Below are 20,052 nucleotides of genomic sequence, written 5' to 3'. Positions count from 1 at the left end.
TATTACGGACGACTTTCATGATGGGTGAACAAAAAAAAAAAAAAAAGTTTATTTGCTCTCAACCTAATACTTTGTTTCAAGAGAACGATCTTGTAATCATAGTAAAATGAAAGAAAAAAAGAATCATTACAAATGTTCATATATAGTTTTGCTAGTTTGTAGGTATTAATAATATAGCGTGTTTTTATCGGAAAACCGTGAAAGCTTTCCTTTTAACAACAAATAACAATCGAAAGAGAATTTTTGTACAATAAATAATCGGCAGTTTGTTATTGGGTTTTGTCAGCAAGAATTTTGTCATGTGAGGGTTTTGCCACACACACACACACACACACACACACACACACACATATATATATATATATATATATATATATATATATATATATATATATATATATATGTATGTATGTACTGTATATATAATTTGTGTGTATGTGTATGTTATTCCATCAGGAAGTAAAGGTGTCCTGAAGACCCCTGTATATTTCAAAAGTTAGCTTGGCATTGTTGTTATGCTAGTCCTATAGGCTCAAAAACATTTTATTGTCTAAATGGTAAAAAAGTATATCTCTTGCTACCTAAGACTTTGTGTCCACAGAAATTGGTCAGCTGAAACGAATGTTAGGGTTTTTCGGTAACATCTAGAGAGAACTATGCCTGGGAAAGACAAACAAAAAAAGTTTGAACTATACCGTATATTATTGCTGATGAAGAATTAAAGTTGCCTTCTGAGGATGACCGGAGCTTCAATTTACTATTACAACAACGATAATGTATATTTGACGTCCTCTACATTGTTGTTTTCCATATACAGTAAGCTTTGTACTCGATGTCTATTACCTCATTGAGAGATTAAATAAGTATCCAAATATCGTCAAGCACGCGTGAGTATGTATTTTTTTTTTTTATATTTCTTTTTCCTTTGATAAAAATTAGTTCCCCTATCTTTTATATATTCAGGAGAGAAAGTTCACTAAAAGTGCCTAACTTACACTATTAAGACATTTCACTATAATTCTATTTATCAGAAACTTTTCTAGGTTTAAATCTTCTAATATATGTGATTGCAATCAGGCAGAACATACTTTTATCGCTGCTTCATTAGAAAAGAAAACATTGTATTAATCATAAAAAGATATGAAGGAAATAAATAAAAATCAAAATGCCAACAGAGCCAGGCGTAGTAGTGTTAGTTAATGCTTGGTTATTAACAAATCCATTTCCAGGGATAGTTTATGGTCAGTTGTCTCAGGGAGTTGAAATGTGGATTCATTCGATAGATGTTCATTTAGCAAGATAAAAGTAATAGAAGCTCATGTGCAATTGCTGGTAACAGTTTAATTTTTGGACTACTCTACAGGAGATATTAGCCTTTGGTGCCTTATATATATATACTTCATTGTTTACGTAACCCAGGATTCTTTTCATCCAAACATATGACAAATATATGGGTAAGAAGCTACACTCAATTTTGAAATTATATAATCAATATGCATTGAGATAACCAACAAATCATGCAAATAATAACAGCATCGAATTTCACAAAATTATTCTCTTAAGTCATACTAATCAAACCTGGTCGATTGGCAAACTGATAATTCAAGATGGTAGAAATTTTTCAACATGGATGCCATACTTAGATTTCTATGTGTATAAGGCACATAAAGGACAATAAAGTATCTTCCCTAAGAATTTACTGTTTCAAAAGTAAACGGCTACACATGTTTCAATATTATACTGTTTGTAAAGCAGGCAAGCACATAGTGTTCTCGCTAATTTTCTAAATGCTGATTCGGGATAAACCACATTGCCTTGCAGACTAAATTTGATGAGGGTACCACAAAGAAGGTCATCTAGTTCCAAAACTTTTAAGTGAATAGAGTTGATGAAGTTCATGAAGGTGTGATTGTTGGGTACTAACAAAGTAAAGTACATTATGGCATCACTGGTATGAAGGTCAAAATAGGATTTAGTATCAGCTAAGAAGGAAATAAATGTTAACACTATACTACAACCAATACTGTCTCGCTAACCACAAATCAGTTAGGCAGTTGCACCTACATGGACACGACATGTCACCAAAAATTAACCAAATGCTATGTAAACTGCAAATGGTTTTTCATATTCTTGTAATGCCTGTAAGCTCAGTTCCTTCTTTCGGTTTTGCAAGGAAAGTTAGAATCTTATGCTTTTTGGTGTCTGCAACATTTTCATTCACGTGCACAAATTGTACCATTGGTGGTGGTAGAGCCCACTGTGGGTATTTGTCGTGAAAGGTACTGCTGAAATATGACTTATAATGGAGTAGGTATTGTCTTATCATCTCAGCAGATTTTGCTAGATTGATATCTTCACTGTACTCGGATGCTTGTGAGCTGATTGGGGCTACATCATTTTCAAAAGCCTGTAGAGCATTTTGCCCTCTGTAATGAGCTTGCTGATTGAGAATGTGAAAAAAGCAACTGCTGTTTAATTTTCAAACAGTAAATTCTTTGGTGAAATATGTCATAATACTATACCAGCAGTATTTTTTCCCCTTTTTTTTCAAATATATCAGTTTACCTTAAATAACTTTTAGTTATCTTAGTGGCTCACGGATTGCATGGGACTTACAATACTGAGGTAACGATCGCACTAGGAGTAGGGCACGGTGAAATAACTTACTTGTACCCCGAATGGGAAAGTGTCTGTCATACATGTACTGGGTGCTAAATGAAAAAAACATCGACCCTGAATGTCATGCTGCTTATGGACACTAGCTCTACTGAAAAATCGTGGATTAGTGGTCTACAACTTTTTTTATCAAGAGGTGAGAATAGAAGATCTGTAGTACTCCCAGTTCAATCCTACAAGAAGAGCGATTGATGGATACCTGAACTTACCAAAGAATATTCTTGTGTTTCACTATCTCTATGCCAAGCAAATTTGATAAGATAATGCAAGACTTCATGATGATGCTGGGATAGAAGAAACCTTAAGAGAAAAGAAGGTACTATATCATGAGAGTTCTAGTATTCTGTTTATCAACTCAAAGATAAACAGTGTTGAAAAGTAAAGAGAAGGCAACAGTGATGATGGTGGTTGAAGTAAGATCCCAAGAAAGTTTCACTAAGCAAAACCACATGAATGTTCCATTTACGAGACTAAAGGTTTCTGGGGTAGGTTGGGGGCCTTAGAGAAGAAATGACAAAACAAGACAATAAGAGAATAAACGAAGATACAGACACATTTAGTATTAAGAACTTCCTTGCCAGACTAAATACAGGTGCCATAACACTGAATATAACCCTTCATGTTAGGTGGCAATGGCTAATCGAGAATAAGTCTACCTAAAGGTAAAGGAGCAAGAGAAAGCATAGGAACACTGTAAGAAATTCAAACTAGTCACCTACATTAAATGGAAAATGCCAGCTATGGTAGAGTTCCACTAAATTTAAGCTTGCTGACTTAGTTTTGAATCACCTAATGTTCATTCTACTCAACTCAAGGAGCAGTAACTTTTTCACATTGCCAATCTGGAAACTCAATGAGGGGGCCAAGATATTCTGCTAGCTTTTGAGAATTATGAAGGATCAGTCATCTCACAAGCATCCAAGTATGCTGAAGTTATCGATCTAGCAAAACCTGCTGAGGTAATAAGACGATAACTACTCAATTATAAGTCATATTTCAACAACACCCCATACGACACACACCTAAATTTACATTTGGCTGTATTAACACCATTGCTGCAATTTGTGTACATAAATGAACATGTAGCAGACACCAGATCTCAAATCAACCATAGAGCATAAGATTCTAACTTTTTTATAGCACAACTCCTACAGTACAAGTGCTTAGCGAAGTAAAAGGAAGGAATTGATGTCCACAGGCATTCCATAAACCACAAAACACCTTTTGCACCCTGCATAGCCTTGTATATGTTTGTCAAGACTGAAAAGATACAAATCTATGAAATGCTCCATGAGAATTGACTCGGCATATCCTACAACAGCATCCTAGAAATATCAGCATATGTAGGAGAAGAAGTTGTAGCACAGTGTACTGAAGATGGCGTAATCTGGCCCGCAATGTTGGGAAAGTAGTGGTTCACAACTGCAGCAGTTGACAATATAGAGTCTCTTAAACTGTCGTTAGAAATGAAAGGTAAGAATGTTCCCTGACTCACAGAATCATATGACCATATTTAACAAGCATACCCCCACTCCTTCGATACACAGCTAATCCTTATCAAAACCAAAGTAACTTTTTTGACACTTAAAAAAGGAATATTCTTGGCTAGAGGAAATCTTCCTTGCTGAGGATGTGGCTGGTGCAGTCATCATGATCATGTTACATGCTTTCACTGAATGTGAAATCGTCTCTGCCTCTTGTGGGAAACAGAAATATGCATGGCAGACTTGGAACATATTTCATGATGTTTTTGAAACTTTCACAAATGTAAGCCCGCATCCAATACCTTTTTGGGATCTTGACTGCAGAGCATAGAGATTTCCGTTGACCTCTTGTCGATAGATCAAGTGAATGCAGCTGTTAGTGTGGATGAAACAAGACTAGATCTCTTTGCTCAGAGGCAGAGGCTATACAACTCAATTCCACCAACGCAAGCAGGCAGCCGTCTGAGAACATGTAAAGTGTGCAGTCTATCGGGCTGAGATCATCTGGGGTCATGCAACCATCTCCATTCCAGACATGGTATCTAAATTGGACAATCCTACAGCCTATTGAAGAGACCTGTCATGAACTGACAATGTGTTCCTGTAAGAAAGGCTGCAAAGAAAGATGCAAGAACTTAGAGTCAGCACTCACTTCCCTACACATCACACTGCAAATGTATATATGGGCAATAGCTGCTTAAGGACCCGAGGCTTATGTTCGAACATTTTGTGCACAACTTACAAAATAAAAAACGAACAATCTGGTGGCCATCTTGAAGAAACAGTAAAAGTTTTCAAAATATGTGTATCTTTGCATTATTGGTAATAAGATCTTGAAAAATTTTGTAATTTTGCTATATAAACACCGGTTTGGATCCTCAAGATATTATTTAAATCTGATAAACTATACAACAACAAGTACTTTTAAGTGGAGAATTTTTTATCGGCCGCCTAGTTTTATTGCCACCTTGAAAAATTGCTGTCATCTTGGATTTTTAAATAGGTCATTGCCAGATTATTATTATTATTATTATTATTATTATTATTATTATTATTATTGTTGTTGTTGTTATTATTATTATTATTATTATTATTATTATTATTATTATTATTATTATTATTATTAGCCCAGTTACAGCCGTAGTTGGAAAAGCAGGATGCTATAAGCCCAAGGGCTTCAACGGGTGAAAATAGTCCTGTCAGGAAAGGATATAAGGAAATAAGTAAACTATATGAAAAGAAATAGAAAATTAATATAGAATATTTTAAGAGCAATAATAACATTAAAAAATCTGGTATTTTAAGAACAGTAACAACATTAAACCCGATCTTTCCTATACAAATTATAGAGTCTTGTGTTCGTGTGTTCAACATAAAAAAAAAAATAAATGCTGCAACTTTATACTTTTGAAGTTAGAGCGATTGGAGAATAGGTATGCAAATTTTTACGCTTCTGTCATTATTTTTACGATTCCTCTACAAAAGGCAGTTTTTTCTTGTACTTTAAATTAAACATATTCATTTAGTGATAAGCTATACGAAACTTCAATCAAACTTAAGTCCTCGTCTTTTCACAGAAGAAGATTATTTTAATATAGATAAGCTGTCAAAGAAATTACAATAAGTTTTTTTCATAATATCGTTATTGTTAGTCAGATCTGGATGGTGTTTCGACAAGTGGTCAGAGGCGGATTATTGAGGGGTGGAGGGTGGGGTGGGGGGGGGGGGGGGTGGACAGGCGGCCAGGGCCCTTGGACACCCAACAAGAGGGGGCCTCCCACCAATATAAACAATAAATTTTGATTTAAGATTAGTATCGTAGGTATAACTAAACGAGTGTCAGTACTATGCAGTCAAGTGCCTGCAGGTTTTCCTTTCTTTTGGTACCATGCAAGTTGGTCCATTTTCTCTTGCAAACAATAAAAGAAAATTGGTCTAGCTGTGCAGCGTTGTCAGATTTCTAGAAAAAAAAAAAGGTTTTTTTTTCCAGATTTATGGAGTTTTATCCAGATTTCTAGACCCTTTAATGAAATTTCCAGATTTTCTTTGAATTCAGCAAGAATTTTATCCACATTTCCAGACTTGAGAGAGAGAGAGAGAGAGAGAGAGAGAGAGAGAGAGAGAGAGAGAGAGAGAGAGAGAGAGAGAGAGAGAGAGATATGCAACAAACCGTAATGACCATCTGTCAACCTGGATGTTAGTGGCACTTTGAGCGTACTGTGATCCAACATGAGTTGTGATCCATCACGGTTGAGTTTTGGCGTGAGTTTTGTTGTTGTTTGACATATTTAATGTAATTCTAGGCCTCTTATCAATAGTACCCTATGTTCATGAATAAGCCAGGCATTCGTTGGTGAGCTACTGAGTACCGAAATATGTTGTATTGTCATGAATGAAATTGGTAAAATAGTTTTACATCCCCAAAAAAGTTTCGTTTTTATTCATATTTATGTAAAGCAAGGGGAAAATCCATGGTTTGGAGACTCTAGAGTATATTCAGCGTTTCGGATTGCATGACTGCCTTTTTTCGCGTATTGATGAACCAATTATTGAGGTAGGAAGCGAGTGTGTGTTCACAGAGTCTGTGTTCCTTTCCGTATTTTATTTTTTCTTCTTGCATTTTTTTTTTTTTTTTGTCATTCACTATTTAGTCACATTTTACTTTAATCAGGCATTCCAAACCTATTACTAGCCAGGAAGTCATAAGGGGCAAGAAGCTTGAAGGAAAGATGAGGGGAGAGACACAAATGAATTAGGATATTTACGAAATGTTGTGAAATTATGAAAGTTTTTTTTTCTTTATTATTATTACTTATATAGGCAATAGGTGATTAGTATATTACTGGAACTTTCGAAAGTTCTTTGTTAATTGGCTTAGATTTTAATTTTTTTGGTGATTGTGATCATTACATGTATTTTCAGATTACGATTTACTAACATATAGAACCATGGACAATCGAGAAGGAGACAGACATAGGCACCGCAAAAGAAATTGGGAGGCTGGGGCTTCAAAAAGACGTAAAGCAAAGAAGCCATAACAAAATCGAAGAAGAAAAGGAAAGATTAAAAATTGGACCAGTTCTTCACTGTTCAACATCCACCAAGAAAAATGTCAGGAAAGTGTAACGAGCTTACAGAACCTGATCAAGCTGCGGAAATGGTTAACCAGGCCACTGATCCTGACAAGGAAAAGGCAGAAATAGTAATGGATCCATCTGGAGAAGATAAAGAAATGGAGACTCAAAGTGACACACCTCTTTCAGAAGCTGGAGTTGAAGGCCTACCAGGAGCCAATGACATTGGACTTTGGCCATCCATTATTTCGGAACAGATTCGTGAATACTGGCTGAAAAGGGGAGTATCAACAGTTAAGTACTGTGATGAAAGATTGTTCTCAACACATTCGAACAAGCAAACTAGAAAGGATGGTAATCCAAGAATGTGTACACTTGTGCTCTTCCACCGTCAAAAACATAATGGGGAAGTCATAATAAGAAACTGGTTATGCTTCTCTCCCTCACAGGGATGTGTTTACTGTTTTACGTGCAGACTGATAAGCTTAGAAACAAAAAAAAATCTGAGTCCTCTCTGCTCTCCTCCACTGGATTCTGTGATTGGAAACATTCACATGAACGTCTAAGAAATCATGAGCAGTCAGCAGGACATATAGAGGCTACAGTTGCTTTCAATATGAGGCTAAAAGCAATTGGGCGTGTGGATATAGAACTGACACAACAGGTTGAACACCTTGAACAGTATTGGAGATCAGTGTTGAAACAAGTAATTACTGTTATTCACTTCAGTGCTGAGTGGGGCTTAGCATTTCGTGGAAACAATGAGTCGGTTGATTCACCTAGAAATGGAAACTTTCAAGGTATTCTTGAACTTATTGCCAAGTATGATGACTTTCTCGCTCAGGATATCAAAACTGAAGCTAATTGTGGAAAGGGTTACACAAACTATTTGTCATCTACAATATTGGAAGAGGCTATCAGAATAATTGGTGAACAACTCCTCAGAGAAATTATTTCCAGAGTTAAGAAGTCAAAATACTACTCAATCTCTTTGGACTCTACACCTGATGCAGCCCAAGTTGATCAACTGACCCTTGTATTGAGGTACATGGAGAAAGATAGGCCTGTGGAACGCTTTGTAACCTTTATGGCAAACAAGGGGCATGGTGCTGAAGATATGTTCAATGCTTTAATGGAATTTCTAAAAACACATAACCTGGCCCTTGGAAACTCCCGTGGATAAACCTATGACATTGCATCAGCAATGAGTGGTAGGTACAATGGTCTTCAAGCCATAGTGAGAGAGAAGAACAATCTTGCATCATGGATTCCTTGTAAAGCACATTCTCTTAACGTGATTGGTAGAAAGGTTGTAGAATTCTGTTCAAGTGCTGTACATTTCGTTGACTTCCTCGAAAGGCTGTTTGTCTTCTTTACAATTTCAACCCATTAGTATCAACTTCTGGATGAGGCTTTAAACAAAAAATGATTCATCATTGACCCTCAAACGTGTCACAACAATGCGCTGGTCCTGCATAGCTGATGCAACTATAGCTCTCAAGCATAATTATGAACAGATTAGGGAGATACTTAAACATATTGTCGATGACATTGAAGAAAAAATGTGTGTACGCTGTGAAGCAAAAGGACTGTTAAAACAGATGAATCAACTTGAAACGGGAATTTACACCACCTCTGGAATGATATTCTGCAAAGAACAGATGCAACTAATAAAACTCTACAACATGCAAAACTTGATCTAAATACTGCTGTGGCATCACTGACTAGCTTGAAGGAATATATTGCATCAAAGCGTGACTCCTTCCACACTTATGAAAAAGAAGAACAACTGTCTGTCTGGATCAGCTTATAAGGCTATAGAATCTCGGCAGAAGTGCCGCAATGTGCGTCTCAACCCACTGGATTATGGGCATGCAGAAGAAGTGCAACTCAGCCCTTCTGAAAAATACAGAACACAAACTTTCTTGCCTATCATTCATCAGTTCATATCTGCTCTCGGTCAACGTCTGGAAGCATACAAACAGATATCAAGTAAATTTAGTTATTTAGACATCTGCAAAGGCTTTCTTCAGATGAACTTTGCAACTCAGCAGAGCAACTCATCAAATCATATCCAGAAGACTTTGAATTAACATTCAAGGAGGAACTGTGCCAGTTTGTCACATTTGCTAATATATTCACAGATGAGGAGTCAACTGATATTAGCACTGAGCTTTACCTGTATAGACTTGCATTGGACAAGGGTGTGCAGGACACTTTCCCAAACATAGAGATAGTTTTACGAATATACCTTGCCCTAATAGTGACAAACTGCAGTGGGGACCGCTCTTTCGCAAAGCTAAAATTATCTGAAAAGAGGTTACGGACATCTATGACACAGAAACGTCTGTTAAATCTGACTATGATGAGCCTCGAGTCAGACATCTTGTGTGAACTGGACTCCAACGAGATCATCAGTGAATTTGCAATGAAAAAATCAAGAATAGAGTCAAGAAAGTAATCCTGACTTTACATGTAACTCCATATGAAAGAATGAGCTATTATGTTTTGTGATAGTTACATTATTATATTCATATGAATAAGTGTAATTGTATGTGTAAAAAAAAAAAAAGATATAGTAAGAACAACTAATGCTTATTTTGTTTTTAATTTATGCATATTGATAATCGAAAGAATAGTCCAATTGTATTTAATTTTGAATTTATGCATAGTGATAATCGGAAGAATAGTCCCATTGTATTTTATTCTGAATTAATGCATATTCATAATTGAAAAAATAGTCCATTGCATATTTTGAATTTATGCATATTGATAATCGAAATAATAGTCCCATTGTATTTTATTTTGAATTTATGCATATTCATAATCGGAAGAATAGTCCCGTTGTATTTTATTTTGAACTTATGCATATTGATGATCGGAAGAGTAGTCCCAATGTATTTTATTTTTAATTTATGCATATTAATAATATGATGAGTAGTCCCATTGTATTTTATTTTGAATTTAGGCTTATTCATAATTTGAAGAATAGTCTCGTTGTATTTTATTTTGAATTTAGTCATATTCATAATTGGAAGAATAGTCCCTTTATATTTTATTTTGAATTTATGCATATTCATGATCGGATGAATAATCTAATTTGTATTTTATTTTGAATTTATGCGTAGTGATAATCGGAAGAATAGTTCCAATTTATTTTGTTTGGTATTTATGTATTTTCATAATTCGAAGAATAGTCCCATTGTATTCTATTTTTAATTTATGCGTATTCATGATCGGAAGAATAGTCCCATTGTATTCTATTTTGAATTTATGCATAGTGATAATCGAAGAATAGTCCCATTGTATTTTATTTTGAATTTAAGCATATTCATAATCAGAAGAATAGTCCCATTGTGGTGTTTCCTGAATAAAACCACCATAATTAGTACTTCTCTATTTTGGCCATTAGATTGATTAGACTATAGTTTGTGGTGTATGCAATGAGAGTTGGAAACGGGGCCTCCCACTAGAGTTGGCCCCAGGCCTTCCACCAGCTTAATCCAGCCCATTGGAAATAACATATCTTTGATTAAATAAGAAACATATGACACCAATTGTTTTGATCCCACTGTTTTGTAAGAATTAAAAATACTATATATAACATTTCAGCCAGAAACAGATCAGTATGTACCGACAATACAAGCAGGAATTGTGAATAATTATTGTAAGTGCCACGATTAGGGAAAACACGTTACTGTAGCATACATGAGAGCACCAATCATATTATATAACTGCAAATAAAGGAAAATGTAAGTAACTCTGATACAAGGAGTTCAATAAAAGTAGTATTGGGAAGTGCGTTGCTCATAAATATGAGATGGGCAACTAAACAGAACATGGGAAATCAGCAATCATAAATAGTTCCGTCGATAAACTCATCCTTTTTTTTTCTTTCTTTCTTTTTTTTGGGGGAAAAAGGAATTTTTCTGTAAAACAAAGGCAGTCATTGGCTAACAAAATTTTCCGACAGTATTAATATTTTTTTTTTTCCGATCAGACAACACAATTCATTTGTTGATTTGGGTGATGATTGTATTAATATTCAAGTAAGTAAATTATGAAGTTCATTGTAATAGTAAATGATTTGCGCCCTGTATACTGTGAATTCTTTATCCTCGGAAATTGTTTTTATTCATCGGAATATTACGGATATAACAGATATCGATGTGGTAACTTCTTAGCACAAGCCTTTTAGGATATTATTAAACATGGTAAGTCCTCGTGAGATTATGGATGGGCAAACGCGTCATTTATGTTTTAGAAAGTTCATAATAGATATTTTAAGTGTTAAATTAGTTGTCATTGGCAATGAACCACTTGCTATATAAGGTTTTGTGGATGCGTACTGCAATATAGTTAAATTGATTTTCTTCAATAGATTCAACGAAGTTGATAAATTTAATGTACACTATGGCTCTTTTACGATGCCATTGAATGATAAAACTTTATTCCAGCATAAAGAGAAGCATTGGTCAAAGCAAGATTTATCAAGTTTGTGAATTCGCTTAAGGAACACTAAAATTGTGATGATGAGGGATTAAATTGCACGTTACAACTAGCCGATGTTTCACTATCCAACCAGTTCTGGAATTTTTAGTTTTACGAGAAACTTAAAATTATGGGGTTATATAGGAATGAGGTAATATATGAAGTATTTATTATACAGAAGCTGGAATAGAAGTGTAGAATTATTGAAATAATAATTCGATACTTAGTAGGGACGTTCTATTAATGGATAGCGAACTTTATGCACATGGCTTCTACGCGTAGGTGATGAAGGCCAATCAGTGATAAACTAGCTTAGAATGTTTCTGAACAAGCTTCAAAAAGTGATTTACAGAATTATTAACATTTTACCAGATGTACTTTCTACGTCCAGTGGGAAAATTTGAAAACCATCTGTAACTAAGCATCAAATGAGATTGTATAACCTATATAAAATTATATGTTCCTCTCTTACTGAGTACCAGCTGAATATCAAGATGTAATGTCAGAGAAAAATGAAACTAGGCGAGATTGAGTAGATTTTCATAAACTTGAGGAAGCAATTTTTGATAGATTCCCGATACCAAGTATACATACCATAAGTAATGAATTGGGCAAGGGCACGCAATTTTCAACTTCAGATGTATTCCATGGTTTTCATCAAATTCATTTTCAAAGAGAGTCAAATAAAAATACAGTATGTATCCTTTATTAAGGACATATCTTTAAAAAAAAGAGAGAGATATGGATATACACCTTTTGGTTTATGATCTGTGCCTGCTACATTTTAGTGGTAACTTTAGTGATATTTTGTTAGCCTAAATGGACGATTTCAGGGTTCACTTAGACTCTGCCAGAATATTTGCGTAAAATTAAATTCGTTTGAAATAGGGTATGTCAAATAAATTCAAAACTGAATATAGGTAAATGGGATATTTCCAGGATTTAAAAGAAAAAATAACTATTTATTTATTTCTTATTTTTTTTTTTTTTTTTTTTTTGGTTTTTTTCAGGATTTAGAATTTTTTTTTTCTTATTTTTTTTTTTAAGGATTATTTAGGTTATAATTTGTCCTAAGGTAAATCGAAGGTTGTTCAAGATAAGGGTCAAATTATATTCTAAACTTTGACTGAGGGTATTGAACAGTAGCCTATATAGCGATGCCTGGTTATTACATAAAGTTTGTATTTAGTTGTTCTTTCATTGCAGCTCCTTTCACTTATTTATTGAGGAAATATTTTGATTTTGTTTTGAGTTTAAACAAGAAAACGTTTTTAAAATGTTAATAAATAGCCTTCTTAAGTCACCAATTCGCATATTTGCAGATTTTTATATAAATTTGTATATAACAACCCATGCCTCAGAAAATGAGATTGGAATAAATTTGTCCCCGTGAAAGATAATCAGATGCAATTTTTAGCATTTTCTCAAGAAAATTAAAATCCTCTAATCCTAATGTAATACCTAGTGATTGATAAGGAAGTGCTAATTGAAAATAGTTTATATCCCTTTAAGTTTATCATTTCATAACACTATTGATAATATTTACTTATCACAAACCCTTAATATTCTGGATCAAAAGCTTTGGCTTTCATCCCAAAAGGACTACATGACATCTGATAATTGAAGTGTACCACGCACGTTTCATACTCGCTCGTACACTGTGACGGTTTTGCTTTTTTATCTTATCACTTGCTCTTCCCTACACCGTTAATAGACCAAGCGGTTGAAAAACACTAGCTCATGTTTTATTATTTGAATTTTTTTGACGTTCTTGTTCGCAAGTCCTGGTACATAAGCTTGATGTCTGTTTAATAAAGTTCAGTTGTATTCACTTCGCCTCAGTGGGATCCTCTTCAAAGAGTGGCCTTTTACAGCACAAAGAGTGCCCTATCGACTGCTACTGCTTTCACTTTTCTCGTGCCACATACCCCTCTCCATTTCTCCTCAGAGGCCAAATACATCATTATTGGTGCAGTACTAGAGCAGGTGGATAACAGCTCACCCCACCCATTGGCCTTCTTCAGTAGATAACTGTCCAAGGTGGAATCCGGCTTCTCTACCTTCGACTACGAAATGCTAGTGGTACATATGGCTGTCTGTTACTTTCATAAATTCTTAGAAAGTACACCCTTCATCATTTGCACGGACCACATGCCTTTGGTGCTTGCCTTCACTTGACAGTCCTATGGCTGGTCACCTGTCAACTCCAACATCTCTCTTCCATTGCTGAATACAATTACACCCTTCAACATGTCCCTGGGAAAATGAATCTCATTGCTAATGCCCTGTCAAGAAACATATTGGCTGCTATTCACCTGGAATTAGATTACAATGCCTTGGCGGAAGCCCAGTGAAAAGATCTAGAGAACCAAGCATGTAGGACACCCAACACATCCATCCATTGAGAAGATGTCCCACTCGACTACTCCAACGCACCCTCTTCTGTGATGTCAGTACTGGTAGACTATGACCACGGATACCTGCTCCCATCTTCTGATAGGTGTTTGATATAATTCAGGGCCTTTCACATCCCTCGTGCCAATCTACTGCACAGCTATTGAAGTCGAATTTCATTTGGCACGATATCACTAAGGATACTAAGGATTGGGTCTGTGCCTGTACTTCATACTAAAGCTTAAAAGTACACAAAAATAAAAGAATTTCTGAAGTTGCACCTTTCCTCAACCTTAGAGTTGTTTTTCCTACAATCACTCAACATAGTAGGTCCCCTATAAAAATCAAAAGGATATTGTTACCTGTTTACCATCATTGACCAGTCCATTCCTTGGCCTGAAGCCATTCCATTCAAAACTCATATATCCACCTTATATACATCTGCCTTACTCTTAGGGTGGCTAGCAAGATTCAATATAATTTAGCAAATTACTTCTGACAGGGGTACCACTATCACTTTTCAGTTGTGGACATCACTAGAGAATCTCCTAGGCATTACCCTACATCAGACAATCACCTACAACCCTGCTGCTAACAGAATGGTTGAAGGTTTTCATCGCTCCCTCAAAACAGCTTTGATATCACGCTGCAATGGCTTCAACTGGTTTACTTAGCTTCCCTGGTTCCTCCTGAGATTAAGAACCACCCAAAAGATGCCCTGGATGTATCGACAGCTGAAATGGTGTATGGCGACCTGTTGATCATCACTGCCAATTATTTTCCGTTTGAAATCTCCTCCGTTAATTTCCCCTGCCTACATGACGTTGTAGGAAAATTTATTCCTTGTCATCATACTTACAAGCCCCAGGCAATACAACATATACTGACAGATCTGTACTCAACAACTCATGTTTCCTTTTGAAACGACGCTAGCAAGCCACACTAACGCCCCTGTTTTCACAGGCCCATGAGAAGTGAATGCGGTACCCTTGTCAGAGGTATTATGCTCAGGGATCCCAAGTAATGCTATTCAGCCTGAAAGTTAACCGGAAGTAGGCTTACAAGACATTGCAGCTTGCATGGGGATGAGTTCAAGCCAACAAGTGGAGTGGTCAATGACGGTAAGCAGGTAGTAGTGTCCTTATGATGTGAGTGGGAGCCTACACGTGGACGGGAATGTGGACAAAACAATAGTGTGATTGATGAAAGGTGCTCACACAGAAATCTGTGTTGATGTAATTTTGAAGTTGGGCATAAAGTAGAGGCGCTGACACAATCCTTAGCATCCTTAACAATGCTATGCCAAATGTACTTTGTCTTCAGTAGCTGTGCAGTAGATTGGTGCAAGAGATGTGAGAGGCCATGGATTAAGTCAAACACCTTTCTGCGTATGGGGCCAGGTATCCATGAGGGTGGCCTACCAGTTCTGATGTCACAGAGGAGGGTGGTGTTGGATTCATCGAGAGTGACGACTTCCCAGTTGAGGGATGTGCTCTGCTCTGTGTCTGTCTGCATGTTCAGACACCTGTAGTCCCTAAAAGGGCACAGTGAGCTATTCTTCTTCAGGATACATGTAGGGATGACAACCACAGCCTTGATGCCTTTTGGCAAAGGTCCATTTCTTCCATTTTGATGAAAATTCATGTAGCGGTTGCCAAACGATCTGGAACCAGAAACCTGAATCTAGAAAACACTAGATGTCCCTGTGTCTTTATATGGTGGTAAATACCGTGCTAAGCAGGAACTGTGGGTGTTTGGGGAAGTTATGGTCGTACAACTTTCAGATACGATGTGTGGAGGTGGGCATAGGCATTCAGTAGTAAACTAATGTGGATTGCAAGGTAGGAGTGGGTTGGTTTAGCAGGTGTTGACCAGTATGAATGTTCGGTGACTAGACATCAATTGGTCATATCAAGCATGAAGTATATAGCTGGCAATGTTATGTTGGTAAGGTGCAACTTCCAAAGGTATTTTGTGCTCCCAAATGATATTGTGAATGTCTCATACCCATGGTTGGGGGTCTCAATCCTGGTTTTTGGTCACTGACACATTTCTTCCCAGCAGCCCTGAATCTGTAGTAGTAGCATAACTGGGGCGATGGGTGTTAGTAAGTGACTATAGCTGTTGGTGCTTGGGGTGTGAGTGTGGAGTAGCATATGTGGGTAGTGGACAACTTTGTCACCGCTCCAGCAATTGTGTTCTACTCCATTCACGTCAGATTTGGTCGGTGTTGAGATTTTTTCCTCTTCGCCAGAAGTGGACACGTTGATAGAGGTATTGAAGGTGGTGAAGTGGCTGTCCCTAATGGCATAGATTTAGGTCATCAGGTCCTTTATGTGCAAGGTATCGACATCGTGAATGGTGGTGTGTACAGGTTTAGTTTTGCATTGTACCCAAAGGGCACGAAGTAGGTTCCCTTCCAGAAGAAAACCATATGCAGCAGCTTGCAGGCGAGCAATACTAGTAATTTTCCTGAAGGCGAGCAATACTGGTAATTTTCCTGAGGCCGAGCAAAGCCTTTTCATCCCCCAACAGCCAATCGGACATTTACGGGAAAGTATCCTTGGAGATCGACGCGAGGACACAGTCTGCTTTGCTCCTGTTGCGAGTTACACCCATGATGTGAAACTGAATTTCCTGTTCTTAAGTCAAAGAAAAAAAAACCTTTTCTCCAGGCGAAGGGTAGCAGTTTCATTAAGTGGCATCAGTCAAAGAGATTTGGTCATCGGGCGGGAAGGATGTGAGAAGCTGGTCACTCTGGTGGTCACTAATGTAACTGGCTAATAAGGGTTCTATTCAAACAACATAACAAGCATATATCAAAATGGTTCAGGATAAAAATGACATAAAAACTTTAGCAGTATGAACCATGCAATAGCAAGCCTAGACAAGTTATTTTATCAGTGCCAGAGAGAGAGAGAGAGAGAGAGAGAGAGAGAGAGAGAGAGATAGAGAGAGATCATTACAGAGTATGAGCATACATGGAAAACACGTGCTTTACTTAAAGCAATACTTGGCGATGTTTATAATAAAAAAAGGTCAAGATTTTATTTGTATAGTTCATAAAACATTTGTCTGTTATCATGAAATTAAAAAAACAAATTAATTTTTTACTCTGAGTAGAATTTGATATCTTTTTATATCTATGTATATAATTAGATATAATTAAAAGATATATAATTGATTTATCACTCAAAATCAGACAGGTTGGTAAAGCGTGTACATGTCAAGATTGCAGACACATTGCATGTTACCGATGGTTTTAGCCATTCTTACTGTTAGATCCAAAATACAAACATCACACCATTAACCAGTTAGATAGCTTTCAACAGTAGAATAGATCATTTTACTTCACTGACTTTTGACATTGACAAGAAAATGTGATGTGAATGATGGAATCTATAGCATTGAGTTTCAATATATGATACACGTGTCCTGTACCTTATAAATGATAAAAAAATATCCTCTATCACTAAGCCTGATTTCGATGGTTTGCAGCACTTGTGTCCTTTGTGATATCAATGATTTATTTTCATTTTAGTAAGGAAGACACCTGGTTTAATCACCCACCTGTGGAACAATGTGTTACCTGTTGACTGTACCATTGCAAAGAAGACTAAATCATCGCTAAGGACCTGTCTCGGGGTCATCTGCACCAAGATAGAGTAAGATAAGGAGAGTTACCTAGAGGTCCCATTTTTAACGATCACGTGCATTACATCACCTGGAGATTTCAGCATAGGCTGGCAATATGACGCGTTTTTACTTACGTTTATTTTTTCCTTTGCGAGGAAAGACTCATCATGGTTATATATGTCATATATGGGTGTTCCAATTGTTATGAGATCCATGTAACAGTTAGTGGTAAAAAAAGTTGATTTTGCCGTTTCCCAAAAGATGCACAACTATGCGAAAAGTGGGTGAATATAAGCAAATGAAATGATGGTATCAATGACAAGTCTGCACAAATTTGTTTGTTACATTTCCAACTCAATGATTTTGCCAGAACCCTTAGGCACGTAATGCTCAATTTCGGCCCTAAGACTGCCCAAAATCTAAAAGTAGGTGTCATACCGACAGAAAAACTTAATGATAATGTAGCTACTGTTGCTATTCAGGTAAGCCTATCACTAATATTCCTTCACTTTAGTTTGGTTTACTAGGCATATGATGCATGTAGCACTTTGGTTAACTAGAACTATATATGAATAGGCTCACTTAGAAAATTACGAGAATATATGAATATATCAATTATATTCCTCATGCAAGAAAATCTTTAGCTACAATCGGAAGAATGGTTTTGAAAATCAGAGAGAGAGAGAGAGAGAGAGAGAGAGAGAGAGAGAGAGAGAGAGAGAGAGAGAGAGAGAGAGAGAGAAAAAAAATTTTGTGTGTAAAGATATTATTATTTGGGATTTAGATTATAATAAAAAGTTTTCGTTACTTCGAAATTTTTCACATGTCTTCGTCTTGGCAGATCCACCCCATCTAGTCGATTTGATTCAAAGTGATTAAATAAAATATGGTTTTTAGATTGGATACAAAATAAATCATTTGCTTAACATCTACATAAAAATTCATATGTTAATCAGTAATTGATCTCAAATTAGCTTACAAAATTAATGAGAAACACTTAACCGAGAGAGGTTATAAACGACAATATGTGAAAACAGCAGTTCAGTTACTCTCCTCCTCAGTGGCTAATTCCATCAGATTTTGTAGTAACGAAGGCTTATTGAAAAGTCAGTTTTATAATAAGACATCCGATCTTATATCTTTGATTGATAGGTGATTCTACTCGAATAACTAGTGCATGAAATATGATATGGGAAAGAAAGATAAAGATGCTTTCCTGAACAGTCCACGTTAAGTCGAAATACTTGATCAAATGATTGATTTTGGTAATTATGCTAAAGTGAAAGGCAAAATGTTCCCAGTATAAGGATTGTATAACATGTTGCATGACGGCTATGTCATGACGCAGTCGAACATCTCTTTTTTTTCATTCGAAATATTTTTCATTATCATTATCATCTGTCACCTTTGGAATTTAGTATAGAATGCAGTTATTCATAGTGGTAGAGATAATAGTTAACAATTAAGGGCCTTGATGTTTGCAACAATGATGAAGTTATTGTACATCTTTTGTCACTACAGAGTGCTTAAATGTAAGTGGTCCATCTCAAAGCTCAAATGTTACTCCCAACGATATAGATACTGAGTTATGTATAGCTGCGTGTCCCATGAAGCACCTTCCTTGTTAAAAATGAGACTGGGTCTGATGAAACTTAGGAAAATCTATTAGAGATAGAACCTGAAGCTTTGATAGGATATGGAGCATTAAGTTATTTGATGGGAAGGTTCGTAGCTTTTGAATTTTGAAATCAGTATACATCATTAGGATCAGCCGATGTAGATGAAACAGACAAGGACTGGTTACTATATGTAAAGAGGAAGGTATGATATAGGCCCTCTAATCCTTTTAGAGAGAATCTACAAGAAATGGAAGATTTTTTTCAAAATTTTCCATGGTGATGCTCTAAAACCAGGAGTCGGGCCTGTTTCATATCTTGTGACATATTCAAGGCCGCGAATATTGATGTTCCGTAAAAGGCAATGAGCTTGTTTTTATCAGAAATAGGCGCCATTTAAGAATAGAAAATATTAAACTCCAAGAAGGAAACATTTCTTAGCAAAGGTGTGCAAAAGATTAAAAAAAATTCAGTGATATTGAAAATTTATTTCATTGAAGAAGAAGAAGAAGAAGAAGATAGAGAGAGAGAGAGAGAGAGAGAGAGAGAGAGAGAGAGAGAGAGAGAGAGAGAGAGAGAGAGAGAGAGAGAGAGAGAGAGAGTGTTACAAGGATTTAGGGTTTGTTTAAGGCTTTTTAGTCCATCTCATCTGCTCTTTGGTCAAGCGATTTAATTTAAGCA

The 20,052-nt window shown here is 36.2% G+C and overlaps 1 protein-coding gene across 1 annotated transcript; it reads left to right on the top strand.

Moving 5' to 3' along the window:
• Positions 1-7,269: 7,269 nt before the first annotated feature.
• On the top strand, positions 7,270-8,417 carry LOC137617449 (zinc finger MYM-type protein 1-like). The gene is made up of 2 exons (XM_068347498.1): positions 7,270-7,495; positions 7,684-8,417. The coding sequence occupies exons 1-2, from the start codon at positions 7,270-7,272 to the stop codon at positions 8,415-8,417; spliced, it is 960 nt and encodes a 319-aa protein (XP_068203599.1).
• Positions 8,418-20,052: the final 11,635 nt, after the last annotated feature.

Source organism: Palaemon carinicauda, chromosome 1 (assembly GCF_036898095.1).
Source record: "Palaemon carinicauda isolate YSFRI2023 chromosome 1, ASM3689809v2, whole genome shotgun sequence".
NCBI classification, from domain to species: Eukaryota; Metazoa; Arthropoda; class Malacostraca; order Decapoda; family Palaemonidae; genus Palaemon; species Palaemon carinicauda.
Note: the sequence above shows the minus strand (reverse complement) of the source record. Positions and strands in the feature narration are given on the sequence as shown.

Coding starts and splice junctions, on each gene's coding strand:
- LOC137617449 (XM_068347498.1), top strand. CDS start 7,270: ATGTCAGGAAAGTGTAACGAGCTTACAGAACCTGATCAAGCTGCGGAA. Junction 7,496..7,683: donor CATTATTTCGGAACAGATTC/GTGAATACTGGC, acceptor TCTCCCTCACAG/GGATGTGTTTACTGTTTTAC.